The sequence below is a fragment of the Nansenia antarctica genome, assembly GCF_963989245.1.
Source record: "Nansenia antarctica genome assembly, chromosome: 2".
Lineage (NCBI taxonomy): Eukaryota > Metazoa > Chordata > Actinopteri > Argentiniformes > Microstomatidae > Nansenia > Nansenia antarctica.
In genome coordinates this window covers 60,101,776-60,117,187 of record NC_137675.1, presented here as the reverse complement: position 1 = coordinate 60,117,187, position 15,412 = coordinate 60,101,776, and the positions used below count along the sequence as shown (strand labels likewise).

Sequence of the window (15,412 nt, the reverse complement as noted above, 5' to 3'; positions counted from 1 at the left end):
AGAGGTTTGCATGTTTCCCAAGCGGGAAGAGTCATTCCCCTGCACAGAATGGTGTTGTGGATCGATCCCCTGCCATCCTGACTTGTGACATCTACTCTGACACGGAGAGTTTCCTGGCCACAAATGGCTGCACCATACGATCACTGTCACCCCTGGTCTCACCCAGGCACCCTGCTGTCACGAAAGGTGAATGCACTATTATTATTATTATTATTATTATTATTATTATTATTTTCCCCTTTTCCACAATGCTAATGCATGTATTTTGAAAGGGGTAGATTTTGATGGTACCACTTATAAAAAAAGCCCTCTATATTGATTTCTTCAGTGACCAATCAGAGACCGGTAATAACATCAGGGCAAGTGGCATTGCAGACTTCCAATGGAGCATCACAGGTCAGTGTCACTGCCCATATCAACGTCTAGGAGAGATTACTGTGATTTGCAATTGAATTACCCCAATTAATTTAAATGTTCTTTGTGGTTTTATTTAAGGGCCAAGGAAAGGTCAGAAAGCTCTCTGAGGGAGGCGGAATTAACCAAAAGGAGGCGCACCATCCAGAGCTTGACAGTGACGAGGGGTACAAATGTTTTTACATCGTTTTGAGAATAAACTCAGAAATATGGCTGCATTATATGCAGCATGATGTAATTAGATCTGAATTGTTTAAACATGTGTGGGTTTAGGCACCATGGGTTGAGAGAGGACACACAGGACACAGAAATTTCTCCGGGTCAGACTTGTTAAAAAAATCTGAATCGGGTCAGGTAAGATATTGACTTTTAGTTTTGTAATAGCTCCAAAGAGAGTCAAGTTAATTCCTACTTTTTCTTAACAGATTCCTGACGTTTCTGAATCCTGCTTCGAGTGCTCAAAGGCCGGTTCCTAATGTGAGTTTGGCTGTTTTTAGTTTTCTAAACTTGCAGTATATTTCACATCCCCTAATGTCTTATTCCTACATATTGGTGATTCATCATCCAAATCCAGGAAGTATACAGTTAGGTCCATATGTGATGGCAGCTGATGAAAGGTGCAACCAGTTGTCAACTGTGAAACCTTGTGAATCCTAAACATAGCTTTCTTTTGAACAAAATGTGATTTTAGTTTTTCATAATACGCAACTTGAAGTACCCACGCGATATAACAAGCAACTGTTTTACGATCACTAAATACGCTTAATTTGTCAGCAAAGTGAGCTTGTTTTTCTATCTGCTAACAGTAGGGTTTGGGGGTGGGGGGCATGTTTTGTTTCCAAGAAACCAAAGTGACAAAGGGGCGGGATGAACAAAAATGTCACAACAAGAAGTTCAGCCGCGAAGTTGTTGCACTGTTGTCCTATATCAGTGCAGACTGGCAGGGTAGGAGCACAGGTTGCATACAGGTTAGAGCACCGTTATTCTGTCATTGTCTGATAATGAAGCATTGTTATTGCTATTATTCGGCCGAATACATTCGGTGGCCGAACCTTCGGTGCATCCCTAGTATCGGCAGATATTGCTCATAGATGACTGTCTTCACTTTTCAGAAAGGCAAACTCAATGTAGAAAGATACCGCACGAGTGAGAGCCGCAGCAGCTCCGCGACACACGCGCTGCTGAGGTAGAGGTAGCCCTGCTGAGGTAGAGGTAGAGGTAGCCCTGCTGAGGTACAGGTAGCCCTGCTGAGGTAGAGTTAGCCCTGCTGAGGTAGAGGTAGCCCTGCTGAGGTACAGGTAGCCCTGCTGAGGTAGAGTTAGCCCTGCTGAGGTAGAGGTAGAGGTAGCCCTGCTGAGGTAGAGTTAGCCCTGCTGAGGTAGAGGTAGAGGTAGCCCTGCTGAGGTAGAGGTAGCCCTGCTGAGGTAGAGGTAGAGGTAGCCCTGCTGAGGTAGAGGTAGTCCTGCTGAGGTAGAGGTAGCCCTGCTGAGGTAGAGGTAGTCCTGCTGAGGTAGAGGTAGCCCTGCTGAGGTAGAGGTAGCCCTGCTGAGGTAGAGGTAGTCCTGCTGAGGTAGAGGTAGCCCTGCTGAGGTAGAGGTAGCCCTGCTGAGGTAGAGGTAGCGCTGCTGAGGTAGAGGTAGCCCTGCTGAGGTAGAGGTAGTCCTGCTGAGGTAGAGGTAGAGGTAGAGGTAGCCCTGCTGAGGTAGAGGTAGTCCTGCTGAGGTAGAGGTAGCCCTGCTGAGGTAGAGGTAGCCCTGCTGAGGTAGAGGTAGTCCTGCTGAGGTAGAGGTAGAGGTAGAGGTAGCCCTGCTGAGGTAGAGGTAGTCCTGCTGAGGTAGAGGTAGAGGTAGTCCTGCTGAGGTAGAGGTAGAGGTAGAGGTAGCCCTGCTGAGGTAGAGGTAGTCCTGCTGAGGTAGAGGTAGAGGTAGTCCTGCTGAGGTAGAGGTAGAGGTAGCCCTGCTGAGGTAGAGGTAGCCCTGCTGAGGTAGAGGTAGTCCTGCTGAGGTAGAGGTAGAGGTAGCCCTGCTGAGGTAGAGGTAGCCCTGCTGAGGTAGAGGTAGCCCTGCTGAGGTAGAGGTAGCCCTGCTGAGGTAGAGGTAGTCCTGCTGAGGTAGAGGTAGCCCTGCTGAGGTAGAGGTAGCCCTGCTGAGGTAGAGGTAGTCCTGCTGAGGTAGAGGTAGAGGTAGCCCTGCTGAGGTAGAGGTAGTCCTGCTGAGGTAGAGGTAGAGGTAGTCCTGCTGAGGTAGAGGTAGCCCTGCTGAGGTAGAGGTAGTCCTGCTGAGGTAGAGGTAGCCCTGCTGAGGTAGAGGTAGCCCTGCTGAGGTACAGGTAGCCCTGCTGAGGTAGAGTTAGCCCTGCTGAGGTAGAGGTAGAGGTAGCCCTGCTGAGGTAGAGTTAGCCCTGCTGAGGTAGAGGTAGAGGTAGCCCTGCTGAGGTAGAGGTAGCCCTGCTGAGGTAGAGGTAGAGGTAGCCCTGCTGAGGTAGAGGTAGTCCTGCTGAGGTAGAGGTAGCCCTGCTGAGGTAGAGGTAGTCCTGCTGAGGTAGAGGTAGCCCTGCTGAGGTAGAGGTAGCCCTGCTGAGGTAGAGGTAGTCCTGCTGAGGTAGAGGTAGCCCTGCTGAGGTAGAGGTAGCCCTGCTGAGGTAGAGGTAGCCCTGCTGAGGTAGAGGTAGCCCTGCTGAGGTAGATGTAGTCCTGCTGAGGTAGAGGTAGCCCTGCTGAGGTAGAGGTAGTCCTGCTGAGGTAGAGGTAGCGCTGCTGAGGTAGAGGTAGAGGTAGCCCTGCTGAGGTAGAGGTAGAGGTAGCCCTGCTGAGGTAGAGGTAGCCCTGCTGAGGTAGAGGTAGTCCTGCTGAGGTAGAGGTAGTCCCGCTGAGGTAGAGGTAGTCCTGCTGAGGTAGAGGTAGTCCTGCTGAGGTAGAGGTAGCCCTGCTGAGGTAGAGGTAGTCCTGCTGAGGTAGAGGTAGTCCTGCTGAGGTAGAGGTAGAGGTAGTCCTGCTGAGGTAGAGGTAGTCCTGCTGAGGTAGAGGTAGAGGTAGTCCTGCTGAGGTAGAGGTAGCCCTGCTGAGGTAGAGGTAGCCCTGCTGAGGTAGATGTAGCCCTGCTGAGGTAGAGGTAGCCCTGCTGAGGTAGAGGTAGCGCTGCTGAGGTAGAGGTAGCGCTGCTGAGGTAGAGGTAGTCCTGCTGAGGTAGAGGTAGCCCTGCTGAGGTAGAGGTAGCCCTGCTGAGGTAGAGGTAGCCCTGCTGAGGTAGAGGTAGAGGTAGTCCTGCTGAGGTAGAGGTAGTCCTGCTGAGGTAGAGGTAGAGGTAGTCCTGCTGAGGTAGAGGTAGCCCTGCTGAGGTAGAGGTAGCCCTGCTGAGGTAGATGTAGCCCTGCTGAGGTAGAGGTAGCCCTGCTGAGGTAGAGGTAGCCCTGCTGAGGTAGAGGTAGTCCTGCTGAGGTAGAGGTAGCCCTGCTGAGGTAGAGGTAGCCCTGCTGAGGTAGAGGTAGCCCTGCTGAGGTAGAGGTAGCCCTGCTGAGGTAGAGGTAGCCCTGCTGAGGTAGAGGTAGCCCTGCTGAGGTAGAGTTAGCCCTGCTGAGGTAGAGGTAGCCCTGCTGAGGTAGAGGTAGTCCTGCTGAGGTAGAGGTAGCCCTGCTGAGGTAGAGGTAGCCCTGCTGAGGTAGAGGTAGTCCTGCTGAGGTAGAGGTAGCGCTGCTGAGGTAGAGGTAGCCCTGCTGAGGTAGAGGTAGAGGTAGCCCTGCTGAGGTAGAGGTAGCCCTGCTGAGGTAGAGGTAGTCCTGCTGAGGTAGAGGTAGCCCTGCTGAGGTAGAGGTAGCCCTGCTGAGGTAGAGGTAGTCCTGCTGAGGTAGAGGTAGTCCTGCTGAGGTAGAGGTAGCCCTGCTGAGGTAGAGGTAGCCCTGCTGAGGTAGAGGTAGTCCTGCTGAGGTAGAGGTAGTCCTGCTGAGGTAGAGGTAGCCCTGCTGAGGTAGAGGTAGTCCTGCTGAGGTAGAGGTAGTCCTGCTGAGGTAGAGGTAGTCCTGCTGAGGTAGAGGTAGCCCTGCTGAGGTAGAGGTAGAGGTAGTCCTGCTGAGGTAGAGGTAGTCCTGCTGAGGTAGAGGTAGAGGTAGTCCTGCTGAGGTAGAGGTAGCCCAGCTGAGGTAGAGGTAGCCCTGCTGAGGTAGAGGTAGCCCTGCTGAGGTAGAGGTAGCCCTGCTGAGGTAGAGGTAGCCCTGCTGAGGTAGAGGTAGCCCTGCTGAGGTAGAGGTAGTCCTGCTGAGGTAGAGGTAGAGGTAGTCCTGCTGAGGTAGAGGTAGCCCTGCTGAGGTAGAGGTAGCCCTGCTGAGGTAGAGGTAGCCCTGCTGAGGTAGAGGTAGAGGTAGCCCTGCTGAGGTAGAGGTAGCCCTGCTGAGGTAGAGGTAGCCCTGCTGAGGTAGAGGTAGTCCTGCTGAGGTAGAGGTAGCCCTGCTGAGGTAGAGGTAGCCCTGCTGAGGTAGAGGTAGCCCTGCTGAGGTAGAGGTAGTCCTGCTGAGGTAGAGGTAGAGGTAGCCCTGCTGAGGTAGAGGTAGCCCTGCTGAGGTAGAGGTAGCGCTGCTGAGGTAGAGGTAGCCCTGCTGAGGTAGAGGTAGCCCTGCTGAGGTAGAGGTAGCCCTGCTGAGGTAGAGGTAGCCAGTGTGGCCCTAGTGTAACTGTTAGCCTGTGCTGCGGTAGCAAAGTAGAATCTTTCACTACTGGCTTTTGTGGACAACAAGATGATATTTCACCTGAGCATGAAAATAGGCCGAACCGTCCCTTTAAGTACTGTGGATGTTTTGATGTTTAGACTGATCTTGAGGAAGAGAATGAAGAAGATGATGTTCATGGGATCTCTGGGGCTAAAGATGAAGAGGAGCTGGTTGGTGCAACCCAGCAGACCGTAGATGAAACAGCAGGATGGTATGAATGCACGTTACACAACTGCTACTACTACCACCCCTAAGTAATTGTTAGATTTTAAATTCCAAATTGTTGGAGTATATAGCTAGAAGTATAGAGCTAAAAGAAGACAAAATACTTCCTCTTTCCAATACTTAATAATAATTTAAAAATGACACTGTATTCTATTGACGTGATGATGACCTGTTGTAATAGTCCAGATCTCTATGTTCTTGCAGTAACGGCGGAGGTGAAACTGATGATCCTATTGAACAGCAGGGCACTGAACCAAGGTGTGCCAGTCCTTCTCTGTCTGATGTTCTACTTCATGTCTGTCTTCACCGTGAAGTCCATGTTACTGTTTGAAAAAATACAATTTTTGATCGTACTTTATCATATTAAACGCCAAGGAAAGTGATTTGTACATTCTCTGTGTGGTTAACAATGTCGTTCAGTTGGTCATTGGTTTGAAAGGCTCCTATACTGTGTTGTACCTGTGTAAAGGCTCCTATACTGTGTTGTACCTCTCTAATGACAGTACTCCCAGTGACCCACCTGGAGCTCTTACACAGGAGGCTTTTGCTGAGCAGCCAACCATTGAGGACGAGCTAGCCTGTGCACGGTATGGTCATCCTGCCCTGTGCTGCTCTCTTTGGAGTCTTTTAATGCTGCGCTCACTAGAAATTGAAATACACATGTGCTGACAATTCATAACCGTGGCATTGGGCTATGGTGGGAGTTTCAGTGCGTTGAGAATCATACCAGTGACCCGAGCTGCCGCTGTGTCTCTGCAGGTTGTTGCAGTTGCTGAACCCGGACCCTCTGAACCCGGACCCTCTGAACCCAGACGTCGATTCATCAGATGTCACCGTAAGCACTTTGGATCAGCATCTTAGGAATGTGTGAATGCATGCAACTGGCTGTGTGGGTAGCAATAACCTAATACATCTTCTTGGCACCATTACGTCTAAGCGTCATTGACTGACCGTGTTGTCCGTGTCAGGTCATCCATAGTGATCCCAGCAGGAGCGCCGTTGTGGTGCACTCTGCCTTCAGTCTGGACCCGTTCACCAGTCTGGCCAACGCTCCCATCACTGACACCTTCCGCAGGGTACGTTCTGCTCTCTGTCAGGCACTGATAGTCCTGACTGAATCTACTGTTCAAATAACATTATATTACTCAATTGCACCTGGAATACAGATGAAGTCAGTTAAATGTATATTACATTTTGTTATGTCCCCAAATAGTATCCAGGGGATGAGGGGAGTAACAATAGAATAGAACCGGGAGACGAGACCAAGAGGCGGACAGGAGAATATAAATAAACCAAGATTTATTGTATAATTTGTCAAATAAACAGGTTTCCGTGAAACTCTTAACTAAAAACTACATTCTATTAAAAAAGGAGAAAGCAAATGAATATTTATAAGCAATGTAACAAGTAAATTATATAGTTAGCAGTTAACTGTAGAAAAGACATGGTTAAATGTAGAAAGTAACTTAAAGTATGGCCAAACACAAAACTAACACGCACTCTCAAAGTCAAAGTTACCCACACCGGTACACACTACAACCTGTAGCAACACACAATAGCTGTAGCTAACACTTTAAACACACACACACACACACACACACACACACACACACACACACACACACACACACACACACAAAAAAAAAACTCGGCTCACTCAGGCCGTCACCATGGCGATAGGCAGGGAGGAAGGGCAATCACCTGGGAGAAACACAGAAAACACACAACACACTACGGCTGTAACAATTTGATATTAATAAAAATATTGAATGAGGGTTTCTACATGTGATCTGGTTGATGTGAAATCACATTCATTGATTGTCAGTTGTCTAAGTCAGATGTTGTGGTGACGAATGTGTATAATATATGTGACACAGCAGGGCTCGACAAGGCTTGTCCGCTTGTCCGGGACAAGTACATTTTATGTTTGGACAAGTGGACTTCCTCCTGCAGTTGTCCGATGGACAAGTCAAAACAAAAAAACAAATCAATATGTATTAATATCTGCAAACATTAATTCCTCCTTCCGATCTGAATAGTAAAAAAAAATACCAAGCAACGCGATGCCGCGCCTCATTCTCGCTATTTCAGTCTCTCGTAGTTCGTTATCGTCATAGTTCGTAAATTCGCTCAGAGCGCCAGAGCGCACACTGCGTTCAACGTCATAAAGAGACCAAGTAATTTGATTGGACAAAAGGCATTCCATGAGTGCTGTTCTGATTCCAGAGCGAGTTTACGAACGCAGCCATAGTGTTGTGGGTCTCCTGTCACTAGTGCCATTCACGTGAACATGCGCATATTCGCTTCTTCTCAATGCCGCTTATTTTCATGTAGTTCGATGCGATCATATATTTTAGGTTTGAAGTTTTAAGACCAGCACAAAGCAATACGAACTTCAGAATGACACTAATGATAGATTTCTCAATTTTAATATAGGATACTATCCAAAGGCTAGCAAATAAGATTGCTTCCATTGGGGAGGGACTGTAGTTACAAACATTTGTTGTAAATATTCCTAGATATTCATCCCTTTTGTGGCCAATCTTAATCTAAAAGGGTTAGGGTTAGGGTAATCACTGATTACCCCTACGTTTTTAAATAATTACAAAATATTGTTTAATGAATACATTTGAAAATTAAGGATACATCATTATCAAATCAATAGTAGTCAAATGTGTTATTTGCATACACATACACTCACTGGCCACTTCATTAGGCACACCTTGGGGTTGGACCCCCTCTTTTGCCTTCAGAACTGCCTTAATTCTTCGTGGCATAGATTCAACAAGGTGCTGGAAACATTCCTCAGAGATTTTGGTCCATATTGACACTATAATATCACGCAACAGCCCGTCTGGCACCAACAACCATGCCAGGTTCAAAGTCACTTAAATCACCTTTATTTCCCATTCTGATGCTGGTTTGAACGTCTTGACCATGTCTACATGCCTAAATGCATTGAGTTGCTGCCACATGATTGGCTGATTAGGTATTTGCGTTAACAAGCAGTTGAAAAGGTGTACCTAATGAAGTGGCCGGTGAGAGTATAATATATTATTATTCATATTATTGCTTTTTCAAAATCTTTGGATTTGGACAAGTAACTTGAGCTCTAGGACAAGTAAAAGATAAGTTCACTTGTCCGAAGGACAAGTACCTGAAAAAGCTTAATGTCAAGCCCTGCACAGTCTGATCATTTGGTCCGCATGTCGGCAACCAATCAAAGTGTTCGGACTTTTCTTTTGAAACACTAAGTTTCAACGTTGTTGAGAATCACAACACAAACTCGCTAGTCAAGCCAAAATACTGCAAGGCAATGGATTGCCGGTGAGTAATTTCCACTGCTATCTAGTTAACTACACTACTTTACATTGTTAGCAGGCTCACAAAACAAGCTGTGTTAGTTGACTAGCGACGTGTGTGTCATTGATTTTCAACAACGCGGAAATGTATTCACATTTTTCGAAAGAAAAGTCCGATCATTACATCGGATCCCGACATGAGGACCAAAGCATTAGAATGTGTCATATGTGTTCTCTCCAGATCCTAGTGAGACAGAAGTTCACTAGGCCGCCGGTGGCTGAAAGCTATTGCTGGCCAGCAGTCGCCCGGGGCTGTGACACGGTCCACATCTCCCGCAGCGCAGACGAGCCCCTCACCTACCTCCCCCCGTTACTGGCTCACATGCAGCTTTCCTCAGGCTACAGCACCCTCTCCTCACACACCGGGGTGAGCCCAGCACACACACACACACGCACACACACACACACGCACACACCAGACTGGAGGATGGAAGCTCAAGCCTGTCTCCATAGTGTCAATGTAGGAGTGTCTGTGTTATTAACAGACTAGCCTAAAACTAGCTAAAATATGTACAATAGAACAATATTGTTCCAACTCCAGTACTTTCCATGCTATCAGAAGGCTGATTTTTAGATGTGGTTTTCTGGACTACTACAAATCCATAGTAAAACGATCAAGTGGTGAGTGAAGATACCCATGTGTTGTTGTTGTTGTTGTCGTCTGGTGTCCCCCCCCCAGCCCATAGCAGTGATCCTGTGCCCGGGGTGGGAGAAGGCCCAGACTGTGTTTGACCGGCTGGAGGAATGCCAGACTGCCCAGTCCCTTCACCCCATGATTGCACTGGTGGGACTAGGGAAGGACGAAGCCAAGACGATCAAGATCCAGAAGAACTGTAAGCCTACTGTCTCGGGAGCTCTATTAGACTTGCTCTAGTTGAAGTCAAAGAAATTGTTTTGGGGGGGGGGTTGAATTACAACATTTGGGGGGGCGGCGGTGGGGGTGACGGTAGCCTAGAGGTTAGAGAGGCCGGTAGCCTAGAGGTTAGAGAGGTAGCCTAGAGGTTAGAGAGGCCGGCTTGCAATAGGAAGGTCAGGAGGGCGCTTGCATGTGGCAAGGCAATTAACCCCTGTGCGTTTACTATGCAGGCTGGGAAGTGTGTGTGTGTGTGTGTGTGTGTGTGTGTGTGTGTGTGTGTGTGTGTGTGTGTGGCTACTTGAAAAGTAGATCTTGGTTCAAAAAAGATTGGGCACCCTGGGTCTAGAGCAAATATACCTAATTCCAACAATTGACTGTATAGTATATTGTTGGATATTTGAATATGTCATTCCCTCATTCCCTAACCCTTCTGTCTCCAGGCCAGATGGTTGTGACCACTCCCTTCAGCCTGGTGCGTCTGATGGCCTTCAACTGCTTTATGTTCCTGCGGCTGTGTCACTTGGTGCTGGACGAGGTGGATCTGCTCTACTCACAGGCCCCAGACGAGGTCAGAGAGAGAGAGAGAGAGAGAGAGAGAGAGACATGATTTTATGATGTTTAGAATGGAGTTCACTAAGTTTAAAGAGGAACAACCGCCTGATGCAGTGGAGGACTGTCTGAATGAATGAATGGTCTTTATTGTCATTGCTATAGTACAGGTACCAAACAACGAAATTTAGGAGGGGTGGCTCCCCTGGTGTTAGGAAAGAAAAAAAAAAAAAAAAAAAAAAACTTAAAAAAAAACACAAGAAGGGAAGGAGCTGGTTTACATAAATAAAGGCTATGTACACTATCCACTATACTATACTGTACAGATAGACGACTAGGGTTGTCATATTGCACATAGTGTTATTGCACATTTATTTAAAGTGTCGCAGTTTGCAGATAATAGGTACCGGTTACTTTACATTCGGTATTTACCGTACCGAATCGCAAAGGAGATTTCGGTACCTCATTTCGGTACTTTTCTACTTTTTCTTTTCTTTTCCCCCCTGGTGTCCGGTGTCATGCAACAGTCAACCACACGTGACTGAGTCGTGACGTGACATCGCCTGTTAAATTTCCAATCAGTGCGTGTCGTGGTAGTGAGCTGAGCAGTTGTGTTACGAGAACTTAAGAAGAGTGAGTTTATAGTAAGTGTAGTAATATAGTTAGTGATTGTATTATTGTATTATTGTATTATTATTATTATTATCATCATCATAATCATAATCACATTATCGAATTTCGCTAGCTAGCCTAGCTACGAGGTCACCGAGAATGCCGAAGGCCGCAATGAAGCGTTCTAAAGTGTGGCTGCATTTCACCCGACTCGATGAAAACAACGCGAAGTGCTCAAAATGTTTAAAATCATTCGCGTGTAAAGCAGGCAACACATCGAACTTGATGAAACACCTGGCAACGCACGGGATACATTTAAGGGTAGAAGGCTGCACCGTGTTTGACAGCTTGCGCAAGTTCACCCGCCCTTCGGCGGCAAGCACCTCAGCAGCAGCAAGCACCTCCGGAGAGGGGGAGGGGGAGACCGCCATTCCCATTGAGGATGATGATGACAGCAGCATTTCCTCAGGTTAGTAATGTTTCCGTTTATTTATTTATGAATGAATGAATGAATGAATGAATGGTCTTTATTGTCATTGCTACAGTACAAGTACCAAACAACGAAATTTAGGAGGGGTGGCTCCCCTGGTGTTAGGAAAGAAAAAAAAAAGAAAAAAAGTTAAAAAATCACAAGAAGGGAAGGAGCTGGTTTACATAAATAAAGGCTATGTACACTATCCACTATACTATACTGTACAGATAGACGACTAGGGTTGTCATATTGCACAATAGTGTTATTGCACATTTATTTAAAGTGTCGCAGTTTGCAGGCTTGAAATGTACATATTTGTGCCTCAGCACTACACCTGATTTTTTCAGTCCAGCAGCTGCCATCAATCCGTCCAGACTGTCCAGGGCCCAGAACCTAGGTCTTTGCTGTGTTCAGGGCCTGGACGGCCCTGTGGTAGAAGCTGTTCTTCAGTCTGTTTGTCCTTGCGGCCAAGGTCCTGAACCGCCTTTTCGAGGGCAGCCTGGTAAAGTGTTCGTACCCAGGGTGGGTCGGGTCCCTGGAGATCTTGCAGGCCTTCCTGAGACAGCGTGTGTTGTACAGCTCTTCCAGAGAGGGGAGGGGGGCGCCGGTGATCTTCTGTGCTGTTCTCACGACTCTCTGTAGCGCATTTCTCTCCGCGGTTGTGCAGCTGGAGAACCAGTTGCAGATGCCGTAGGTGAGGATGCTCTCCACTGCGCCGCGGTAGAAGGTCACCAGTATCTCCTGCTTGCTGTGTTCCTTCCTGAGGACTCTCAGGATGTATAGCCGCTGTTGTGCCTTCTTGATGGTGGCTTTTGTGTTGTCCTTCCAGGTCAGGTCATCCCGCATGTGCATCCCCAGGAATCGGAGGGTTGAGACTCTCTCCACGCTCTCTCCGTCGATGAGCAGGGGCTGGATCTCGGACTTTTTCCTCCTGAAGTCTACGATGATTTCCTGGGTCTTTGACTTGTTCAGCAGCAGGTTGTTAACCTTGCACAGCTTGCTCAGTTGCTCTACCTCATCCCTGTACGCCGCCTCGTCCCCCCCCGAGATGCATCCCACCACGGTGGTGTCGTCTGCAAACTTTACGATGGAGTTGCTGGGGTGGACGGGGGTGAAGTCGTAGGTGTAGAGGTTGTAGAGGATGGGGCTTAGCACGCAGCCCTGGGGGGACCCAGTGCTGAGTCTGAGGGCTGTGGAGGTGTGGGGGCCCACCCGCACCCTCTGGGGGCGGTCGGTCAGGAAGTCCTTGATTCATGCACATATAGAGTGTGATAGACCCAGGTCTAGTAGTTTGGTCACTAGCCTGTCTGGAAGGATGGTGTTGAAGGCGGAGCTGAAGTCCACAAAGAGCAGTCTCGCGTAGCTGTTTCCCCTCTCCAGGTGGGATAGAGTGGCGTGGAGAGTCGTCGCGATGGCGTCCTCTGTGGACCTGTGGGCTCTGTAGGCGAACTGGTATGGATCCAGGTTGGGCGGGAGGCGTGTGAGTATGTGGTCCCGGACTAGTTTCTCGAAGCACTTCATGATGATTGGTGTGAGTGCCACCGGGCGGTAGTCGTTTAGGCAGCTCACCGTGCTTTTCTTCGGGACTGGGATGATAGTTGAGTTTTTCAGGCAGGGTGGGATGGTGGCCTGGGACAGGGACTGGTTGAAGATGTTGGTGAAAACCCCGGCCAGCTGGTCGGCGCAGTCCCTCAGCACCCGTCCCAGGACGCCATCCGGCCCCGAGGCTTTCCTGGGGTCCACCGCCTTCAGCACGCGTCTCACTTCATGCTCTGTGAGGGTGAGGCTGCTGAGAGCTGGAGAGAGTGGTGTTTGTGTTGTGGTTACCTCCGTTCGCCCCTCGTCGAACCGGGCGTAGAAGGTGTTCAGCTTTCCCGCCAGCAGGGGGTCATCCTCTGCGGCTGTGAGCCTGTTGGCTCTGAAGTTTGTCATGTTTGTCATTTAAAGAGGGGGACAGTGGACATTCGCCCTCTATTTTTGTAATCAGTATTTTATTTAATTTTTCAATTAACACATTTCTTGACTTATACAACTTTTGTATAAAATGGTATCAATATCACCGAATAAGTCTTGCTGTCATCAAACAGAAATAATACAGAGAAAAAAAATATATATACATTTTTTTTTTTTTTTTTTTAAAAGCACCCCTAGATTACATTCATCACTCATCCAATTTTTCAACTTAAGTCTTACAACCGACTAGCAATATATCTCAAGTAGCCTCCCCATTTTGCTGTGTATTGTTCATTTCTGTCCATAGTCCTGAAGGACATTTGTTCGTATGCTGCCACCTTTGCCAACTCCATAAGCCATTCCTGGAAAGACGGCTCCCCTGCGTTCCTCCAGTGTCTCATAATGATTTGTTTTCCAACCATTATACTGGTCTGAATAAATTCTGCAGCTCCACATAGAGACGTCATTTGTGGATCACTGAGAACATACAGTCTCGGACAAAACTCAAAGTTGTCCTGGGTAATGTTTTGCACCCATTCGTGGATCTTTCGCCAGTAATTTTGAATCATAGGACATTCCCAAAGTAAGTGAACCAGGGTCCCTTCCGGCCTGCAACATTTCCAGCAATCAGCATTGTCCTTGAGCTTCAGCCTGAACATCCTGGAGGGGGTCCAGTAGAACCGGTTAAGAACCTTGAACTGGATCAATCTAATTTTAATGTCTCTCGATACTCTCTTAATGTTCTCACATATTTTGTCCCATTCTTTTTCTGTGAAATCAATTTTCAAATCAACTGACCAAATGACCTGACATTCGCCCTCTATTAAATGGTTTCTTGTTTTGTTTTATTTAACCAGGAAAGGGGGGGGGGGATTGAGAGATTAAACATGCAGGTAGGTAGGCCCAGGATAGATGGTGTTAGCTGGACTGGGGGAGTAGGGTGAGGGGTGTGTGGAGGTCAGGCAGGCAGACCGTCTGATCCGCACCCAAGCGACCCCAGGTGTCGTTATGTGGTACAGCATTCAAGAGGGTCCTATCCAAGACAGGCAGCAGCAAATATTTAGCTACAGTAACATTATTTAACCTATGTTTATATTGTTGGCTCTCCAGCTACAGCATCAGAGACTCCATTCACCTTGGCAAAGAAGGGAACTTTGACCAATGACAAGGTGGAGGAAATTCACAGGGCTGTTACCAGGTTTGTGGTCAAGGGACTGCATTCCTTTTCCACTGTGGAATCTCCCTGTTTCAGGTAAAGTGACGTGAAAACAATATTTGTTTACTTTATGTTTATAAATCTGTGCCATTAGACAATTATGTCAAAACAAAACAAAAGTCAAAATGACTAATAATAAATATCCTCAAATATGTTTACAGAGAGATGACCACCGCCCTCAATCCTCGCTACAAACCGCCATCCAGGGATGCTCTGTCCAATACCCTTATTCCTGCATGGTACTCCGTAGAAAAAGAAAACCTCATTAAGGAATTAGCACACATAAATGTGGTTGCTATTACCTGTGATGGGTGGACGAGTGTGGCACAGGACCACTATTTAACGGTTACTGTGCACTACTCGATTCATGGCCACATTAAGCAGAAGGTGCTTAACACCAAAGCTGTGTATGAGTCACAGACAGGCCTGGTGGTGGCAGAAGAAATACATGGCATTCTGGATGAATTTAAGTTAAACAAAAAAGCTGTAGCCGCCACAGTAGACAATGCCAGCAACATGGATGTTGCATTGAAAAATCTGCCCTTATTAAAAGTGGGGTGCTTCGCCCATACCCTAAACCTTGCAGCCCAGAAGGTTTACTCCATCAGTGCAGTTACACGGTGGTGTGCCAGACTGCGCACAGTTGTGGTGTGGCTGAAGCGGTCCACCCTGTCAAAACATGTCCTGCGGGAGAAGCAGCGACTTCTGAGTAAGTAGCGCCTATAAATCTCAAAAGGTTATGTTTGTTTCAAACATCTTCAGCAATGTAGATTGTAATTCAAAATGTGTTTCAGACCTGCCAGAACACAACATGATTCTGGATGTCAGAACACGGTGGAACTCCCTGTTCCTGATGGTAGAGCGGTTTCTGGAGCAGTACCCAGCCATCCAGGCAGCTTCACTGGACCAGCGACTCAGAAAGCCAATGGAGAAAGACAGGTGATGGACAAGATGGTTGTATTTTAATTAAGCACACTTTATGAGCTAGCAATAACATTTCACTGCACATTATACCTGTGTGATGGAGTATGGAGAAGTGGACCTTGAAAAGATCA

General features: G+C 47.7%; 1 protein-coding gene across 1 annotated transcript in view; it reads left to right on the top strand.

The window, feature by feature from the left end:
• Positions 1 to 15,412, top strand: part of LOC308150375 (putative ATP-dependent RNA helicase TDRD12) — a gene marked incomplete at both ends in the record, with an annotated part of 41,063 nt that overhangs the window by 18,485 nt on the left and 7,166 nt on the right. Inside the window, 9 exons of the mRNA XM_080523215.1 lie at positions 5,542 to 5,662; positions 5,841 to 5,924; positions 6,097 to 6,172; positions 6,306 to 6,413; positions 8,881 to 9,066; positions 9,379 to 9,532; positions 9,996 to 10,123; positions 15,018 to 15,066; positions 15,152 to 15,296. Of these exons, the coding sequence (XP_080379341.1) occupies positions 5,542 to 5,662; positions 5,841 to 5,924; positions 6,097 to 6,172; positions 6,306 to 6,413; positions 8,881 to 9,066; positions 9,379 to 9,532; positions 9,996 to 10,123; positions 15,018 to 15,066; positions 15,152 to 15,296 (1,051 nt within the window). The remainder of the gene's footprint in view (positions 1 to 5,541; positions 5,663 to 5,840; positions 5,925 to 6,096; positions 6,173 to 6,305; positions 6,414 to 8,880; positions 9,067 to 9,378; positions 9,533 to 9,995; positions 10,124 to 15,017; positions 15,067 to 15,151; positions 15,297 to 15,412) is intronic.